We start from the raw sequence: 21,934 nt of genomic DNA on the forward strand, positions 1-21,934 counted from the left end.
ACAATTTCATAAAATAAATCGTTAACCACATGAATCCTTGCGTCACAAATGTGATGAATGGTGCCTGCAGGGTGGCTCAGCCAGTGCACAGATCATAATGCTCCTTGTGAACCAGTTTGAATCCAATAACCATCTTGTCACACATGTTTATCTTCTTTCTGCCCTTTCCTGTCTCTCTTCTACACTGACCTATTTGAAATAAAGCATAGAAATGGCACACGTGCGCACGCGCACACACACACACACACACACACACACACACTCACACACACTCACACGCACGCACGAATAATTGCACATAAAGTAATCAATCAGGGAGGAAGCTGGACAATCAAACATGCCAGTGCCCAATGCATGTACCCATATGCATTAGCTAATTAAATCGTGTGTTTTAAAGGTACTGGTTCTCAAACTTTTTCATGGCAAGGACCCCCAAATTGACACGTATTAGCCTGCAGACCCATATTTGAAAAGATACGCCAGGGACCTCTATAAGAGAAGATCTTTACAGCTCTAACAGTGATTCCCAACCATTTTAATTTATCTCGCTGGGACCCCAATTTATATTATCAAATCATATTATGAGTGTACAAATGGAATGGGTCCATTTGGTTCCATTTGTACACTAAGAGTTACAGACCTGTAAGGGTCCATTTGGTTCCATTTGTACACTTAAGAGTTACAGACCTTTAAGGTTCCATTTGGTTCCATTTGTACACTTTAGAGTTACAGACCTGTAAGGGTCCATTTGGTTCCATTTGTACTCTTAAGAGTTACAGACCTTTAAGGTTCCATTTGGTTCCATTTGTACACTTTAGAGTTACAGACCCATATCAGTCCCCAACTACCATACAGTAAGAACTCCTGTAAAAAAACTAAACAAAACCCCCCAAAAAATACTGATACCGATATCTATCTAACTATCATTTATCTGGGGACCCACTGGAACTCCCTCAAGGACCCCTGGGGGTCCCCGGACTTTGAGAACCAATGTTTCCAAAGGATTCAATGTCAGTCGGTTCAAGCCACTTTGATCTGGTTGGCCATAAGGATCAGCAGAGCCTCTAGGCTTTTAGTCTCTTAGTGTGTGTGTGTGTGTGTGTGTGTGTGTGTGTGTGTGTGTGTGTGTGTGTGTGTGTGTGTGTGTGTGTGTGTGTGTGTGCGTGCGTGCGTGCGTGCGTGCGTGCGTGCGTGCGTGCGTGCGTGTGTGCGCTCAGTAGTGGTGTTGTGTTTAGGGGCAGGGGGGGCTGGGTGGGAAGCAAGCCACTGTAAAACAAAGTACACATCTTTGTCAAATAGATGCAATCCCTGAAGGGCAACATGTTGTGCCATCCAGCTCTGGCTGCTTCGGATTCTTCCAGATGAACAAACAAAAACCCTGTAGGACTGACTCATAACCGCTCAGATCTGTCCAACCGTGGTTCTCAAAGTGGGACCCGGGGACCTCCAGGGGTCCTTGAGGGAGTTCCAGGCGGTCTCCAGCAAAATGATTTAATAGAGCATCAAAATCCATTAAACCACTTTGTCTCTACGAAAATAGTCACAACTGTGAACTTGTATTTTTGAAATATTTTGGGAAATATAATAAAATATAATAGTGAAAGATTTTGAATACTTTTGACACAAATATTCTCTTATGGGGTCCCTGGCACAAAATCTTTTCATACGAGGGTACTATGAGACTAAAGTCACGTCAATTAGGTGGTGCTTGACATGCCCACCCCACAGACAGACAGAAAAACAAGACACTTCTGAGGTGACTGTGTTGGAATGCGGAGTGGAAGGAGTGGGATTTATAAGATGAGACGATTCCTGCTTACCCACGCTTTTAGATGGCGGTGGTGGCTTCTTGGGTTTCTGTGAGAGGAAGAGGAGGAGAGAGAGAGAAGACATGAAAAAAAAAATAGAAAAATAAACTGGGTCAGGTTGGTTTGTGCCGGATCAGATCAGATCAGAGTGTGACTCACAATGAGAGATGACAGACTCATTAGTTCAAATGCCAATGGACAATCACACAGACAAAACAGAAAGCAACACTGTAATTAGTTATCCACAGGGAACAAGAAACATCAGGCCAATTAAATGTATGTGTAATTACTATATACAGCATTTGTGGACCAGTTCTCGTGGAAGGCCTAATCTAATGATGCCCTGCTGGACACAAAACTACTGAATTAGTCATGCAGACGCTGTAGAGCACCACACGACTACGTCATGCTCCCAATTGAAAGGATGACGAAAGGCTGTCTCTTATCAATAAGCACCTCCAAAGTGCATTGAGAGAGATCTTACAAGCACCTTGCAGTACCAGTGCCTTATGTCTGTGACTGTTATGATGTAGTTTAATATATTTGCTGTCTGGTGGAAACCTTGTATGTCCAAAATCTACCTACCTTTAACGGAAACATTTTTAAGAAATTGTGAAAAATAGCAGATATACTGTCAAAGCTCAGCTATAGATCGATTATCATAAGACTGATTAAAGCGCTTAACCGTAAAAAATACATTAAAAAGATTAAATAAAATAAATACAGCGAGGAAAGCATTTTCGTAACAATTTAAGACCTATATATCGACAGTATATATAGCCCTATAAATCTTGTTGCATTGCGGTGTGTAGGGAGCTTGTCAATTTTATATTATAAAGTGACAGTTTGCTCTCAACTTGATAACGTCTGACAACTTCTATAATTTCACAGAGTAATTTAATGTATACTGTAACATGACCACTACTACAAATCAAATAATGAAACTCCATTATGGTTGCCCGGTTAGCTGCTTATGTAACTTATGTCATGTTATCAAGTCCCTTCCTCCCTGGCTGAAATGGCATTGCGACTGGGTTTCTATTTGACATCTCCTGACTAAAGGCAGCAGCCTCATCATCGTCCTAACATATTTCCTCATTAGGATGGAATCAAAGCCCCTGCGGTTGGAATAATCGGAGCTGATATGGTTGACTGCTGACAACTGTTAGACAAACAAGTCGTTAACAATCCCATCACATTATGCAAACAAGCCCCGTTAGGTTTGTTTAATGTACAATCACGCTTGCCTAGAATTTCTGTTGCGGGCTCCCTTGCAGTGCGGAATGTCAAAACGCCCACAGGATATAAGAAGCATTTTTCGTTTTGTGTCTGCACTTTCAAATGTTTATGATCACGACGTACGGTAGCTAAATGCGTCCACTGATGAGAGTAATGGACATAAAAAGGGACAAGTACAACAAGATTACACAAGGGACAGAGATTTAAAGCTACAATTCTCTAGCCTTTTGAAGGTGCAAATGCACATAAAAAAGACATGCAATCTATGCAATCTATCAAACTGTCCCAGAGGGAGGAAGGGGGACAGGATCACAGGAAGTGCACATCATCCATCACACGTGTGTAATATATCATCAGTCTGTGCAAACCTTGAGAGTCCAAAACAGTTGCTTTTCAGGAACTAAGAACATATTGTGAAAATAGCACAACGCGTCGCATTGTGTTGAGAGCTTGTAGATCGGCTGTGTTCACTACTTTTTGTTGTCAGTCTTGCACAATGAACTAGAGCAATAAGTGACGGAAAAAACACAAGTCGAAAAATGGCGCTATGAGGTTTCTGCCCGACAGCAACAATGTGTGTGCAGTGTACACACATATGTTTTTATATAGCGTCTCTGTCTCTTGGAAACCTTGTATGTGTTACTTTTCAAGAAATGGAAAAAAGAACCTGTGTTCCTATGGATACCACCAGAGAACTTGGTGAACTTTCATGGCTGCGGTTGCATAGCCATAAACTTCACCTCCTCTGCTCCCTCCCGTCATCCGGGTGTAAATCTGATCAGCCATTTATCACCCCGCTCATCAGTGTAATCACTGACTCAGATGGCTGCCTGTGTGTTGACGGTAGCTCTTCAAGGCTGGTAATAACGAGGCCTATTGAGTGCTACTTTGAACCCAGGCTCTAGGTTTCAGTTTACTTTATAGTGGGCTGCTTATTACACCTCCAACTACACCCTGTTGACTTTTTACCCTACGTTTTAACAGCGGGCAACAGCGGGCGACTCTGGGTGATGTCGTTCAAAACGCACATTATTTTTATGTCTTTGGGAGACGTTTTCCACTATCGCCTCATCGCCTGCTATTGCCAGTAGTTGCCGGGTCCCATGGACAAATAACGGCCAACCAGGGTTAAGGTTAGGGTGCATATTAAAGCCACAATGCCTACATTTATTGTTATACCCAGGGTATGGTATCCCGCATGGGAAACTAAACAACTACTGCTAAACTAGGGCAATCCCTGTTGGTAAGGGGAGGTATTGTGCTTATGAGTTTCAAACATACTTTGGACAATAAAAAGCAATTTGGAAAACATTTTCAGAGGCAAAGATTTAAATAATTTATAACCAGTACGACTCCCTAAGGGCCGAGAAGCGTGCATGGGCATGGGCACGTGCACATGCGCACGCAGACGCCTGGGTGACAGCAGACTGCTGGGCGAGTGCTGGCACTTTGGCATGGGATCAACTTTGACCAAAAAAAAATGCACGGACCTGGTTGGTTGTTTAACACATTCCCCGCCATTTAACAATTTTGCTGCCATTTTAAACATAGCTCTAGTAAGCAGCTGCCAAATTGTCCTTACCTTTTAACGTGGGCACGCGCACGCATCGTGCACAATCTGTGCGCGACTCATCTAGTAGACTGTAGACTCGGTGACAAGCTTTCGAATAAAAAAAAACCCATTGAAATAGACATATCCGTTGCCACGCTGTGTCCCTGCTTATCCGCCAGTGTTTACATGAAAAAACATTGAAAAAAGCCAACTGTGCGCTATGGTAACAAGTGGACACGTTCGCGCACAAAACGCACGATATGTGCGGGGATCATAATCCAGGCGTGTAGAGACTGGATCAAAGTTTCCAAACGCAAAAATCCGATTGAAAAACGAGTGTTCCATCGCCGAGTAGCTTTCTCTTTTGTTACACTGTAAACCAACGGAGGCGGGACTATGGCCCAGGCTCAGACCGGATACGGAAAGCTAGATCCGGTCCAGACCGGAAATGACCGGATACAGTTAGGGGGGCGGGCCTAAAGAGCCAGAATCAGCGAAAATCTGCGATAATAATTTTAATCCTTTCATAATGATTAAAGCTAATTAAACTTCCGGGTTCGACGGGCATGGCACCGCGGTACAGCGGGAAATCTACGGTTTCTACGGGCATCGCCCAGAATGAGTTAACAATACCTTCGTACTCTCCCCTGCCTCTGTCTCCATAGACTTCCATGTAATTCATAGTGCACGGATCATGCACACCCATGCCTAGATAATGCACCACGTGTCTGCACATTGCTCACAGCTTTCAAACAAAAAAATCCGAATGGAAATCCGTTCAGGCATTCATGAGATAGCAGCCATTGTTTTCCTAAAATGTAAACAAAGATGGCTGCCATGTTTGAAAGATGGGGTTGCTATGGGGGTTAAACATGCAATTTCGCGATTGCTATCATGCCTACTAAAGTTTTTGGGGTCCAAACATTTTTTTGAATTTTTTTTTTTTTTTTTTTTTTTTCCTTTTCTCGGGATTATCGGGCCTGGCGGGGAAAGACATTGAAATAATCTCGGGACTATCGGGCCTGGCATGCAATGAGTTAAGTTGGACAAAATGTGGCCATATTTTCCCAAATATGGAGATGACTGACGTCTGACATCATAGATTTTTGACGTCATAGACCACATGAGACTGACGCAATATGTCCACATATGGGTATTCCCAGATATGGGCTTAATATTGATGACATCAGGGATCTCCATATATGGGCATAAAAGGTACAAGGACGGAATTCATTTGCAAGAGTGACTCTTGATTAGGGATGGGTATCGTCTGCGTTACTTTTAATGGTATCGATTGCATGACGTCGATACTATCGGGTATCGGTTCACGTAAAAACGAACGATACCTCGTTTCGATACTCTGGAACGCACCCCTGGCCGGTCGCATCTGTAACAGTTGGGCTACTGAGAGTTTAATGACTGCTTTAGTAGGCTACACTCGTTACTGTGGAAAATAGCCGACAATAGCCTATAATGTTTATTATTATGATGATTATCCAACGTCTATACTCTCACACTGTGTGATCATCATCATAACCTCTGAGCAGTTAACCCATTCAGGCCGGGAACACATTTTGCTGTTTGGGAGGGGCTTACAGTACATGTACAGTATGTAGCAACATATTTGTTGTGTAGGCTAATTTCGGATTTAGCCCTATTCTATAGGTTAGGCCAAATAAAAAGTATCGAAAATGGTATCGAAAAGGGTATCGTATCGATTCAAAGGTGAACGATACCCATCCCTACTCTTGATGACATCAGGGATCACCATATATGGGCATAAAAGGAAATGTATGATGTCAAGACGTCATTGTTTCCAAAACAAAATAATTCTGGCGTATGTTGTTCCACATGGAATTGTGAGCAACGAAGCCGTAATCTCATTATGCCGAGCTTGGAATGTATCATAATAAAAGTGGGTCATCTGCAATGCATTCTTCTGCAGGAAGCTCAGGAAGACATTCTTCACACACATTCCAGATCAGCTGGGGAATCTTACCTCTTCAGTGTCCTGCTTGGGGGATAATTTCACTGACCCTCTTTGTGTGGGAGCCTGGAGAAAACAATGCATGACATATTTTATATTGTCGGGGGGGAGGGGGGGGGAAGGGGGTGAGGCATGATCAAAAACTCACTCCTCCTAACAAGCAGACTTTAGCTTAGGGCTGTCGCGATTATGACATTTTACATGACGATTAATTGTCACAAAGATAATTGCGATTAACGATTTAATCGTGTTTTTGTCGTTGACAATCACATTTCTGTTTGGCTTGTATGTTTTGAAGTTGCACATGGCAGATATGATACATAACCTAATTATACAAAGAAATAACTGACATATGTTACAACTTTATACTTAAAATGTTCGAAAACAAATGAACTTAAAAAAAATAGCGATTATGTCAAATAATTGCGATTAGACGATTATGTAATAATTGTGACAGGCCTACTTTAGCTTACTTCGTGACACGACGGTGAGGGCCTGAAGGTCGGCGCAGTCGTGCGACAGAGCATACATTTGCTTCACAGTGTGGGTCTGATTCCTTGTGTATGTGGTGTGTGAGTGTGTGTGTGTGGGGGGGTGGGGGGGGGGGGGGGGGATTATCACGGAATCTGGTTTGAGGTGATTCACAAAGACTCGCTTTACTGTCAAGGCAGAGCATTGATAAGCTCTTTGGCTCAAAAGCAATCAGGCAGATTATCAATGCTTGCCACCCATGTGGAAAGGCATTGGGTTAAATCAAACAGGGTTTGGTGTTAGCCATGCACCAGCTATGATGCACAGTGACAGGTGTCAACAAGTGTTCATTCCCGTCCCATAATCTAATCTCTCACCTCTTTGTCCATCTCAGTAATCACGGTTACGAAATTGTCGGGGAAAACACCCTCCTTGCCGCCGCTGGTCTCCCCTCGCCACCAGCCAGGCTCTCCCGTGTCCTGTTACGCAATAACAGACAGACAGACGGTCAGACATGAAGGAAGACTGACTACAGAACACCAGTCAAACGTTATGTATGTAGCATAACGCAGTAGTTCTCAACCTTTTCAGGCCGCGACCCCTCAAATAATCATATTTTAACTGGGGACCACCACCCTGACAGGCATTAGAGTTGAGGCATTACATTTTGTATAACACAGTTCTATTGTGAAAATAGCAGATCTACATGCTCACAACGCCTCGCAACGCTATTTTCAAAATTTCTGCCTCTAATATTTGACAATTTGGCCCATGTTTAATTTGTCATTTTAGTGGTATTAAAAAGTCCTTAAATTGTCACCACAAAAATACATATCCTCTATACACCAACATTTTACGTTGGTTTGTTTAGTGAGAAAACAATGTTGCACATTAAGCTAATCATCTGCGAACCCCCCAAAATAATTTTGGGACCTCCCTGGGGGTCCTGACCCACAGGTTGAGAACCACTGGCATAACGGATGGAAACCTTGTATGTCCCAAACCTGTATACTTTTTATTATTATTTTAAAAACATTTGAAAGACTGAAAATGTGCTTATTTGTAGATCTGCCATTTCACCACTTTTTTGCCACACTATTGTATGATGAAGTAGGCAAGTAAGGTTTTAAGTTACACAAAAACATAAAAATGTTAAACTTGGGAGTTACGAGGTTTCTGGCCGACAGCGACGATATTATACAGGTGCATCTAAAAGAAAATAACGATCTTAATGTAATTTAAAAAGTGAAAATGTCCTAATATAGAGCATTCATTCGGTAATTTGTGTAAAAAGAGCCCTTACCAAGTAGTGAGAGCATAAATGAACATTCTTTTCAGAACGTCAACATTTCTGTATTATACACTTTTAATGATCTTATTCTAGTGGATGTTTGTTTTTCTTGACGTGTATGCTGGCGTAATCATCGAGGTTAAATAAAAAAGTATTTCACTTTGTGTAATGAATGTAGAATATATTTAACTTTCACTTTTTGGATTACATTATGGACAATAAATCTACTTTTTTAAAGATGCACCTGTATATGGCAAATTGTCTCTCACAAGAAAAACAAACAAGATAAACACACATATATAGGTCAAATCAAACAAATGTAAAAAAAACATAGAAACCTCCTCCAGCTGCACTGGAGGACAACACCATAAACTATCTCCCCTTCTCTCTCTCATATAATATTTACATGCCCCCCTGCAGAGCAGTGAGTGAGACCGGAACATTGAGAGGGTTGCAATGGCAACCCCCCGCTGAGGGTACATATGCTTTACTTAGCTCTTTGTCTTAATCATATGCCTATTATTAATTATTAGTAGCAGCAGCAGAATATATAATATATAGCAGTAGTAGAAGCACGTTTAGTAACATTTATATTTATCTTGTCACTTTAAGTCTTAACAACTACAAAGTAAAGAGGAAAACTATTAAGAGAAATAATATTTTTTGATGCCTGTGCATTTCAACACGCAGTAGATTACTGTACAGTACAAGGGAGGGAACTAAGATAACTGGAAAGGGTGAATTAGCACTTTTCTTGAACTCAAAGCCCACATCAAAATGATAATGATATAATACCTAAAGATAATGAAAAACATATCACCAGTAGCGAGGTGGTCTTATTCTACCACCCTTTCTCCACTAGATGGCAGCAGATTCCTACAGTAATTCTGGGCGTTAATACTAAACCATGAGTCAGAGGCATCATACCTTGACTGTGGCTGTTAGGCTGAGCGAACCAAGCAAACCCTGTGTTTAGGAGGCATCATGTGCCGGTTAGCTGACTAACTGTGGCAGCAATGCCTTACTCCCAGAGAGCAACGATTGTACAGGGAAGAACCCAGGGGCCAGACTTCTAGCGATGAAGGCTACGAACTGAGACAGCCAAGTCGTCACAGTCTGGATCTTGGGACCCGACGGTTAGGCTTTGTCGCTCCAAAATGAGATAATGCATTCATCTACTCTGCCAACTGGCTTGCTGGCATGGGAATAAAATGCAAATACAATAAATAATGTTATTTGCAAAACTATATGGTTTTGATTATTTTATGCCAACATGTCATCTCAGAAGGCAAGGGTTTATAAAGAAAAATCTATATTCATATAATCAAACCACTCTTCACATCAGTGTACACCACTGATGTGAAGGTACACCACTGATGTGAAGAGTGGTTTGATTATATTCATATACTGAACTGGATATTAAAAAGGTAGAGCATGAGCCTACTCTCTGCTAATCAGGTGCAAGACACACACATCCATGCCATCAATGTCCCATACGAGTCGCCACACTCTGCTAAACATAATATCGGACAGTCTCTACTGGTTCAAATAAATGTTTGAGGAAATGCAACACAGCTGAAATAGGTACACACACGTGCGTCACAAACAGCCACCATAAACAAGACAAGATTTAAAACGGCCTGCCGGACATAAAAACAAAGACACCCTTCTCTTTGCTTGCAACTTCCTAAACAAACGCTTCACTTCTGAGTGCCCTGCCAAGGGTGAAGTTAAAAGAGGCTTGAGGTGGTACACATTAAAGGTATATTCAGTGATTGTATTTCATTCAAATAAAAATATAAATGGTACATTTTCCATTCATTCTCCTCACTAGAATGTGTGCTGACCATAAGGACTTCCACCATGGCCCGTGTTGCGAGCATAGCTATATTCGGTTTTCAGAGGTGGCCAGCCAGTCCTCGACCAATCAGGGTAGAGTATGGCCATAGTTATGTTATGATGTTTAGTTATGGTGGTCAAAATAAAAGTTTTGAGAACCACAGTCGCTCTGAATTAAGAACGTCTGCTAAATGCCTCGATTGTAAACTACTGAACTCATAAAATGAAACAGTCTCATAGTAAATCAGTATCATACATATCCTGAAGTTGGAGACGTTGGCCTACCGATATTCAGTGATTGGGTCTAATGATCAAAACGAGAACATTATAATGGTGTAAAAAATATATAAAAAACTAAACATTTCCAAGATGACCCTCGGTCACTTTCATTATCACTGAATAAACCTTTAAGTCTAATTCACACTATTAGGACTTAAAAGGTGACAAAAGAGTTACTGAGACACAGTCTAATCAACAACATGGGTAGACAAAGACCAATACGACCAGGTGTTTGACAGATCTGACTTTAGGTAGAAACTAGACTGCACTCTGTCGAGGTGCCAACTTGCCCCTTGTGCACTCATGGTCATATATGGCGACCAGAAACAGACGGCACCGAAATTAGTGCTCTCGCACTCCGCTGACGCAAGTAATAAAACATCTAAATATGAGTGGGACCGTGCCCACAGAGACGTCTAAATATGAGTGGGACCGCGCTCACAGAGACATCTACTGTTAATATGAGTGGGCCTAGGTGCACAGAGAGATCAACAAACAATGTGTCCATCTCCCAGGAGGTAACGCAGAGATACTGACGCGGAGAGGGAAAAGTGGAATCTGTCAAGCCTGATGGATGATTTCCTGTCTTTGAACAGAGGGGATGTCCTTCCTGAAGAGGGAAAGCGCTTTAAAGGCTTGTTGAAAAAGCACGAGGCTTCCTTCCTCTTTCACACTGCGTGGAAACCATGCTTACTGTGCAGAGTTAAAGGAGAAAGTGTCGTCTGATGACGTGGAAAATAATTTATCGATTAGGCATAATAGATACAATTTTCAAAAATCCATTAACAATGTGTCTCCCCCTGTCCAAACACTAGCGCTTGACAGTAAGTTATGATGGGTGCAGTTCAGATTCAGATTCAGATTTCTTTATTAACCATTGTGTAATACACATAGGAATTTGCTTTGGCATACTACATTTTTGCATTCAAATCAATTTTTTTCACATATAACATAAACAAAAACAAAAACAAACAAACACAAAAACACCGACAGAACGCAACACGTAGTCACCAGTTTGTGGAAGGAAACCACACAAATCACAATGTGATGTACAGTGGTGGAGAAGCTGTGTTCCATGTCCTAGAGTGGCTATAATATTCCTCATTTGGCCAAATGAAAATTTGAGGGGTACACACACAGAGCGATATACATGCATGCATAGTACTGCAAATGCTGTTCTAGATGGCTTGATCGAAGAGCTTAGGTACAAGATACAAAGTAGACAGCGTTACACCGTCAAATGCATTCCAGTGTTGGACATCAAAGTAGAGATTAAAGTTAAAGAATGACTGACATGACTGAGGATATTGATGCATGTTTGTGAAAACTGCAGCCCTGCGACCGCAGCAAGCAACAGTTAAGACGATCAAATGCGACTGCAATGTCAATATTAATAAGATGAGTACAGTGGTTCCGGGAATGTGACTGTAGGCTGGGCAGTTTTTTAGACCATCAAATTGAGTTTAGAAGATGTCAACAGCGTAATGCAGACCTGGGCATTATGCGGCCCGGGGGCCATATGAACCCTTTGGTTCACTCTGACCGGCCTATGTAGGGTTAATGGCAAATTACAAAATAAACACATTTTCAAATTTTACCTCATGCATGGACTAAAGTTTTTTATTCCCGTACATATGAACGCAATGCGTGCCGTACATCAGCTGAACTTTTGCCCCATTGTCGAGGGAACCTCTCCTGTTTGTCATCATTGTCATGTCCACATTCTATGTATAGACAATGCATGCAAGTTTAATTTCAACAATCTCACAACTATGAATAATGTAACTTTAAAATCCCATTGGGTTCCCATTTTATCCTTACAGCTGGAGTTTCAGGCTTATTATAAATATGATGTGCTGTGCAGAAACACTGTCATACAAACAATATGGAAATCAGAGAAACTTTCATTTTATTCAAATTGACCAAAGCCTAAGCATTTGCATTTTTTCTCATGTTATGGACAATCAAGGTGCGTGGGGAAAGACACGTAGTAAAGATTGTGTTCAAAAGAAACGCTATTCCCACGACAGTTGCAAGACTGTAATATAAAAGTTAAGAACAATTCAGCTTTTCCTCACATAGTGGAGCCTTAGTACTTTATACTGTATGCCTGTGGCGGCTTACCTTGCTCAGTATATGGATGACATCACCCTCTTTCAAGCAGAGCTCGTCTTCGTTTGTGGAGTCAAAGGCAAATATAACTTTACAATATTCTTTAGCTGAGGAGACAGGAACAAAAGGGTTAAGGTGGCGAGCTGGACACAATGTTTTTCATACAAAGGAAAGAAAGGCAATAGTATACTATAGATCATGTACTACACTATAGAGTAGGTGTTTGGTGTACAGGTTTATCACACTAGAAACAAGTGTATGCATGAGTACATGCTAACGCACAAACGCAGCACGCGCGCACACACACACACACACACACACACACACACACACACACACACACACACACACACACACACACACACACACACACACACACACACACACACACACACACACACACACACACACACACACACACACACACACACACACACACACACACACACACACACACACACACACACACACACACACACACACACACACAGTAGATGTGAACTTCAGTGATGAGGTGAACCGGATCTCTGCTAGGCTGAAGTACATGTTTTGGTGTGTGTGTGTGTATGCATGTATGCAACATCAAGAAACATTTCCATATTCATCATCATTGATTCTGTTTGCTTCAAATGACTATTTTAGTGATACATTGTGAGATTTCAAATATGTGGTGAGAATTAACCATCTTTTTTTTCCTCACAGTTCAACATATTGGAGCTTATACTGACAAAAAGGATGTTATATTTTCATAATATTAACAATTAAAGTGACACCTTGACCAACCAATGCATCCGTTTAGCTACTGCTTGTTTATTTATGGTTACAATAACCTTTTCAAACAGGGGTTGACACTAAGGTCTCAGAGGCACTTGCCTGTCGGGAAAGTACAGGTCATGTTCTACTTGCCCAAAGGTCATGTCTACTTGCCCTAAAAGTAAATTGTCCCTTATAAAATGATAGGTTTTATAACCCTATTTTAATTACAGCTCAATTTAACACTTACCGTATTTCTTTCCTTTCTGGGGCTGTGCGATAAAAATGTCATACTGTACCTCACTTACAAATCGAAAAACCTACATTGCTATGATTGAATATGTCTATGGTTTCACACTTGCTATTTTACATTTTTAAGAGTAGCAACAGTAAAAACAGCACATTATAGGTAATCCGTGCTCGCCTCTTATTTTACATTCCGCAGACCAGAAGACAGAGCACGCTGGCCACGTTCAGGTGTTTAGACAGATATCTGGTCTGGTGTTGTGTTTATAGACAGTTGTGTCCCATCTCAAATGAGCACTTGCCCGGTCGGGCAACCTGAAAGCAAACTTCACCTGCCCGAAAGTTTTATTTACCTGCCGGGGGCAGGTGGGCAAGCCTTAGTGTCAATGCCTGTCAAATGTATAATAAATCTCTCCTCATAATTGGAATAGAGCAGTGGTTCTCAACCTGTGGGGGGTCCCCAAATCATTTTGTGGGGTCCTTGTGAGCATGTAGATTGGCTATTTTCACAATAGAACCGTGTTATACAAAATGTAACGCCTCAACTTTTAGTGCTCATCAGGGTGGGGGGTCCCCAGTTAAAATATGAATATTTTGGGGGTCGCAGCCTGAAACGGTTGAGAACCACTGGTATAGTAGGAGAGTAGGAGAATTGTGATCCCACACTGTGGCTTGTGGTGTGCCTTAATTTTCAGTCATTAGTGAGGGGAAACCAAAGGACAAAGAGAAAACATTTTCTCCACAATGTTATAGTGGACCAAAAAAAACAACATTCATTGTGTCGACGATGAATCCACTTGCCTTTTGATTTGCAGTCTCCGTCTGGCCTCGGTAACTCTGGCGTGTTGGGAAGGGCGGGCTTTGCAGCGGATGGTAATGATGGGATTGGCTAAAATGAAGCAAACAAGACAGATGGGAATGATTTTCCTAGACATGATTGGAAGTGTACATGCATGTGTAATGTAGACTGACTGTTGGTTTACGAGTGGTTGTAGTTAATAAATGTAGGGATGAAGAAAATACATTACTGAAAGATAAACAGTGAAAACACATCTGGCTTATGGTTGTACTGCATCTTGTTTTTTTTGTTTTTTACCACAGCAAGAGTAAGAAAAGGGCAGAGGAGGTGGATATTTGAAACAAATCCGGCGATGTTCTGAATTTTGTTTTAGGCATTCAAATGCGGCGATGTTCTGAATTTTGTTTTAGTCATTTTCCACCAGTGTGCTGTGGTCTCTGCACCACACCTGGTTTAGGGAGCATTATTAAATTAAAATGTGGAAATTGTTTATAACACTGGAGGAACCACAAGGGTGGAGTGAGAGTCAAAGAGGAAAGTAGCTGAAAGACATTTAGCACTAAAAAACTAGACAGATCACCATGCATGACAAAGTGAGGAGGAATAATCTGGTACTTCATGTAGATGCACTACTGCAGGGTTCCCCAATAGGCGGCCCGCGGGGGGCTACTGTCAGGCCCACACCAACCCCAGTAATAATGGTGGTATAAGAGCAGCAACAACACTAGTATATCGTCGTTGTCGGGTGGAAATCTCGTATCTCCAAATTTGTACGTTCTTTCGCAAATCATACAAGGCCGTCGCACAAAAGTAGAGAAAACAGCAAATCTACAAGCACACAACGCCTCGCACCGCGAGGCGTTGTGTGCTTGTAGATCGGCTGTTTTCACTAGTTTAAATCATTTTTAAAATGATAAATTCAAAACTAACGGTTTTGGACATACAAGATGTTCACCCGACAACGACGAAAACTGTCGCTGGAGTAGTGGGAACGCCACCGTCGCCCCCTGCAATGTTGTGGCCCTCGGCTTGGTACCCTAGACATAATTCAGCCCTTGGGGAAAACTAATTGGGGAAACCTGCACTACTGCATGACAATCCTATGCAAAAACTGTTATTATCTGTCGATTGACAGAGGCAAGAGCGGCACCACTATTTTTAGAGCGGCAAGCAGTGAGTGGACTTGAGAATGGTAAAGTAAAGGGTGAGGGAATCATTATACTGTTAACAGGAGATGTGTGGGTTGCTGCAACATTAAGGCCATGCATGCAACATTGTAATGTTGTGACAGGTGGAGTGGAGCAAGCCGTATTAGTGGTGCGTGGAGGCTGTGGTAGAAGAAAGAAAGGGAAACGAGTAGCAGGTTTCAGAAGGAAGGATACATGCAAACTAGGGATGGTCCGATCAGGTTTTTTGGAACCGATCAGCGAGCACCGATCACAAAAGTTTGATCACCCGATACCGATCAATCACCGATCCGATCAAGTTATTATTTATATTTTCTAAATGTTAATGTTTTAACTTTAATTCATTCATTCACTCATGAATTCATTTATATATTTGCCTTATAGTTATTTACTAGCATTACTATGTATTTATTATCATAGCAGTAACTAATTATTCCTTCAGCACTGTGGAAATCAATACCCCAAAATGGCCTCAAGTGGGCATACTGAACGGCTGGTCGATCGGATGCACCGATCCGATCTGATCGGTGAATTTACCTTTTGATCTAAACCACCGATTATCGCCGATCATGCTTTGATCGGCCCGATCCGATCCATTGCCGATTGATCGGTAACATCTCTAATGCAAACTATCGCTAATTAAGGAGACAATTATACAATGACTTTTTAGCCTAACAGCATAACCATTCACATTGGTCACAGAGGACCTGGTGTCTTGTATAGGAATCTAATAGGAGTAATATCCAAGTAGATGTTAAATCTACAAATCTGTATATTCTCCATTTCACAACTTAAAAGACCCCCATTTTCATACTACAATATAAGACTAGATTTGATCAATGTTCAGTCAGTGTGGTACATGCCGACTGAATGCACAATAACGCGATGGTAGACAATCTAAAGAAAGATGATGGAAAGGAGGTGAGGACCAGAGCCTCAACGTCTTGAGGAGAGAGAAAGCCTACAGCTCACAGTTTCTACTAATGGTGCATTCGTGCCAGATCTGAACTTGGAAGTACAGTATTAAGTATAAATTAAATCCCAACACTGTCAACAAAGGCATATCATTTAATATTTCCTCCAAAACTATTTATTTTACCTGTGAGAAGCTCGGTCATTGTCCAGAAATTCATGCCCAGAGATGACTAACCAATCAGGGTGCCTCTCGTTCGGATTGGTTAGACCTGTCTGTCAAGAATTTTAGCTCCGGGTCGGCCGGTTCATGCACCAATGAAGCTGCTACTAAGCATCCATTTATGATATGATACACAGTGTAATGTACTCACTTTGTCCTTCTTTTCCTCTTTGTCCGGGCTGGGTAGTCTGACCCTTAGCTTGACTGAGCCCTCTCGGAATATGTCTCCGAAGCCGACCCCTCGAACCTTCTTGGGCTGGGCGATAACTCCGTTCCCTGGTGAGGGGTTAGGCGAGGTGGGGCTGCTGACCCCGTCCTTACCGCTACCGTCTAATGGAGGGAGGGGGGTGGGGGGGTCATGGATGGAGAAGCCTAAGGTGAGTAAACATAATCTACAGATGTAGCCACCAGCCACACAGAGAGGAATCGTTTGAATTCACTGTCCTTTTGGGGGCTAAATAATACACAAATAACGAACTACAAAATACAGACAACAACAGCATACAGTTTTAATTCACAGTATTTATCTACAACGAGCATGATGAGGCGAGCTATCAACACTGTATAATGTGCATATTTATCAAATTCATACATTTATATGAGGATATAACCCCATGATATGTATACATGTGCATGTAAAGATTTGAATACATTACAAGCATGCAAACTCCCCCCACACAAAGCTTAGCACACACACAGTCTCCTGTTACCTATACACACAGAGGCCTGTTCAAACAACTTCTTGTATGATATAGTAACAGTAACACAAAAGGTTTGGAGAGACGCAGCCGGCACACAAAATCCTCAGGTAGCCTACCTGCTGAGGCTTGTTCCACTTGGACAGCAGTCACACCTTAATACTTCTATTACATGAACCGGCCTGTATATCTAGTTTCTCTCAAGACTGAATAGCTATTTTACAAAATGGAGCATTGCACCACTATGTTTACACCAGGCAATGCCAGAGCGGAGAAACTCAGCTGCAAACAACCTGCAATAACACCCTTAGGTATCTGCGTTCCGAGCAATTATGTGAGCCAACCTTGCCTTCATTATGTTAGCACTTAGGTGCCTGTGGAGCTAAGCTGAAGTCACACGTTATCTTTAATGACTAAACGTGCTTGCATGTGAAAAGGGCATTTCCTTTTGTGGTCATTTCCAATGTAATTTTTTCCCAACTACACATAAAACAACCTTTGCTTTATTATGTTACCTGACCAATCTCACTGCCTGAAGAAACAGTAAAACGAGACGAGCTGCTGTCATTTTGTCAACAGTGGCTGGTGTCAGAATTCCACTAACATTTCACCTTGCCTTAAGCTTTGTCTTGGTATCCTGGCTTAAGAGGCGTCTTTTCAAGCGTATGTATGTAATTCCGGCGCTTTGATTCTGGAATTGTATCTTTGCATGGGTGAAGCCCTGCCAGCTGGTACAGTGTCTCTCTCTCTCTCTCACCTGTCTCGTCTGCTATGGTGTCGCCGGGCTCTCCGTCTTCTCCCGATGCCTCCAGCTCTTTGACGAAGTTGGACGGGAAAAGCCCAGACTTGCCGTTCATGCTGCCGTTCCACCAGCCCTCTTCAACCTGCAGGCACAAGACAGGCATTATTAATCCACCCGTTGTCCCGGTATGTGTACTCTGATGTATTGTTAAAAATATCAAGAGTTTGCGATTGCTCCACCTGCTCTGAAAGTACATTTAGGACTAAAGAGTTAGAACTGGAGGATATGGACAAATTCAGATCGCTTTTTTTTCCTTCTTTTTTCGTTTACCAAATACCTAAATATCAATTCTGTGATGGTATTAATTGTCTTTTACATTTTTCAAAACATTTAAAAAATATGCAAAATAGCTGATCAACAAGCTCACACAATAACATTTTGGAGCATTTCACTTTTTCAACCAAACAAGTGAGCTTGTATGTTATTTTAGATATCTTTGGCACATTTTTGTAGAATAAAATGAGGTATTGGGTGACTAAAACCATGAAAAGACAATACTTTTGCCTTATAATGATGTTACAACATGCAAAATTGCAGGCGATAGTCACGATATTAGCCCTTTTTAGAGTAACGCCTCCAACCAAACGTTGTGAAGATTAAAAAATTCAGACACAAAATGTTAAAGTTTAGAATTTTACTTTCTTAGATCCATGTACTCATTTCACTTCTCCTATATAAACCCAATAAACTTCAAACTCCATTTTAACCATGTTCAGACTCATTGAAAACAGAAGTCCCCATTTCTGGTGACTGATATTGTCCTTCTAATGCGTTTAAATGTTTGTGTATTATAATAAATAAAATAAAATAAATGAAAGATGTCTGATAAAAATCTAAATGTTGAATCAAGCATCATAAGAATTGTCTGGGGTGCACACAAAAGCCAGAGTAGATGACCCCAGAAGGGTCTAGTGAGTAAAATGCTGACCCAAACAGAATTGGCAAAGCCTGAAACTGTGCAAATGTGATTTACAGTACATTGTCTGAAGTAATCAAATCAACGAAGTAAAGTGCTGCCCATATAGATTTATTGGTGGAGGCCCACAACAGTAAGTATACCATAAATAGACAAGTAACCCACATAATTAATAGCTTCACGTTAGTACATGTGCTCAGTTCCCCTTACTGTCTCTTACATTTACTGGCATGCCACCTTATCATCTATTATATAAATAGGGCTGAACAAAGTAATATGCTACAGATGAGTTTCAAAGCGTAACCTGAACATATTTACACACAAAGGGCCGCAAACGTCCGTTTTGTTAAAACACAAAAAGGTCTTCAAATAAACAAAGGCCCTAGGTCGGAGTCTGGAAAGATGTAGCAACTGATTCAACATCACTTGACACATCCTTCATCATCTCAGCAGTAAACCACCTGTCCTTTTGCAAACCATGCACAACAAAAAAGTGTCAAAAACAACAAGATTGCGAGTTCCCAATGGCCATACTGTATATATATATATATATATATATATATATATATATACACACCAATATACCAATACCCTCCCTGACGTCAATGACGAGCCCTTATTCTAAATCTACATCATACATACCGGGTATACCACAATATATATATGCAAGAGGTAATAAAGGAATAACATGCATTTATTGTTATTGTCAAATTAGTAAGGTTGCTAGCTTAGAGTTAGCTGCAGCTGTTTTGCTGCTGCTTACCGTGCAAGCCTGGTGAGGGTGTTAAAACGTACCTCTTCAATGATGTCTATGATGTCGCCTATTTTGAGCTCCAGTTCATCCTCGTTCTGTGGCAGGTACACGAACAATGCCTTGCACTGCCTCTTCTTCGGCTCTAGAATGACAATGACGGGAGAGAGAGAACATACCAGTTAGACCACTAGCCAGCTCAATGGCCTAGAAGATAAGAGGCGTCACCTCTGACTAGATAGGGGTGTGTGTACTGTATGTGTACCTGTGTTTATTTATGTTCGACTATGAGCTGGAAGACTGTGCGTGTTTACATGTGAACCCACACACATGTCGGCAAACCATTCAGGGCATGTGAGATTGTGCCTTGAACCATAAACTAGTTGTTTACAAATCTTCAGTTTGTTTATTATAGATCCCAAAGCAACCCTCTTCTCCTTGAGACAGATGTGCATCCAAAATAAATCCAAGATATTTATATGAAGTTGTATATAAGCTAATGATTCCAAAAACAGAAATCAAGCATACGAGTAAAACCTAGTTCAGACCTAAGATTTGCGACGAGATGTATGACTTTGTTGCACGGCGAAAGATTCCGATCCACAAGCTCCAAACAATTTGCGGATACGATGCGTTGTGACTTGTGAGCTTGTAGATCAGCAGTTTTCACCATGCGACACCACACCATCGTACAAGGAGCATACATTTAAGTATTAGAATGTTGCTGGGAAGAAAAAACAGCAGCATTCTGACTCTGAATTGCATGATTTAATTTTTCACCGATTAATCATTAATCTCCACTTACAACATCTTCCGTATCCTTTTGCATGCCAAGAGGAGGCAAGGCCATGCAGGTGTGACCTGGGAAACCAGGAAGTGCGAGGAAACTAGATCCCGCCCCCTCACAAACAGCAGTGTGGGAGTTTTGAACCAGGTGATCCAAGGTGCTGACACACCCTGTTGAACAAGCGGAGCTGCCCGCACCACACTAGTGAATTCCTGCACCAGAAACAAAGTGCTGCTGTTGACTTATAAGAGGGGAAAGCAAATAATACACGGGCGAAAGCAGAATGACAACATGCTCAAAAGCACTGCACGTCTGAGTCGTGTTTGCCGTGACATGTCTAATGAATAATTTCACTAGTACGTCCACATACAGTAGGGAAGCAGACGCGGTAGTAGCATCAGTGTCACAGCATTGAGGTCTAGTAGAAGGAATTCCAGTCATTCCACTTTGTGTTAACATCTTGAGAGACGGTCATCAAATCCAGTGGATATCACAGGATCCTGTGGAACAGGATAAGTGAAACTACAATGCCCACAGGCAGTGGTGTAAAGCAATTAAGGACATTTACTTAAGTAATGTACTCAAGTACAATTATGAGATATTTGTACTTGAGTATTTCCAATTCCCAATACTTTTACTTCTCCTCCCCTACATCTCGGATCCACTACATATATTTGAAAACTTTGGTTACAAGTTACTTTTAGAGTTCTCAAATTCTTCCCAAACCTGAACATACCTGACCCAGTTAGGGCCGGGCCTTCATTTTCAGCCCCGTTGAGAACCCTAGTTACTTTGCAGATATAAATTATAATATTATAAAAAATAAATAAACTTCTTTACACCTGTACACCAGTGATGTGACAATTAAGTTTATCAGGCTGTCACAACAGCACAAGTCGAGCCAGTCTGAACGAAGCACAAGTACTGACTGACCACCAGCTCCCCTTAAAAGTTTAGCTTCAGCCTGCATTCTCCATCTTCTCACCAAAAAAATGCTGGATCATAGAGGCAGCAGACAGACGAGGTAACAATGAGCGATCCACATCCAGGTTTATATTGGATGTGATTTCTCCTACTAACCTTAACCTATTTTATTATTTGTTTTAAAATAAATAAAACTTACGTATGACATTCCCAAAATAGGAACACCAGGTTGAAAGTGGTTAAATAAACACTCAAGAAGCGACCTGATAGCCAAGTGGCTAGAGCCATATCCCATTCCATTGGGCACAATGCCCTGATCAGCGAGTCCCAGCAGGCCAGACCATTTGCTGTTATGACA

General features: G+C 41.5%; 1 protein-coding gene across 1 annotated transcript in view; it reads right to left on the reverse strand.

The window, feature by feature from the left end:
• The window catches only part of cd2ap (CD2-associated protein), an 85,312-nt gene that overhangs the window by 26,934 nt on the left and 36,444 nt on the right, over positions 1–21,934 (reverse strand). Inside the window, exons 4-11 of the mRNA XM_080744070.1 lie at positions 19,910–20,010; positions 18,154–18,280; positions 16,850–17,028; positions 14,379–14,466; positions 12,591–12,685; positions 7,435–7,536; positions 6,599–6,652; positions 1,821–1,857 (exon numbers count right to left, since the gene is read on the reverse strand). Of these exons, the coding sequence (XP_080600196.1) occupies positions 1,821–1,857; positions 6,599–6,652; positions 7,435–7,536; positions 12,591–12,685; positions 14,379–14,466; positions 16,850–17,028; positions 18,154–18,280; positions 19,910–20,010 (783 nt within the window). The remainder of the gene's footprint in view (positions 1–1,820; positions 1,858–6,598; positions 6,653–7,434; positions 7,537–12,590; positions 12,686–14,378; positions 14,467–16,849; positions 17,029–18,153; positions 18,281–19,909; positions 20,011–21,934) is intronic.

Source organism: Nannobrachium achirus (assembly GCF_963921795.1).
Source record: "Nannobrachium achirus genome assembly, chromosome: 16".
Lineage (NCBI taxonomy): Eukaryota > Metazoa > Chordata > Actinopteri > Myctophiformes > Myctophidae > Nannobrachium > Nannobrachium achirus.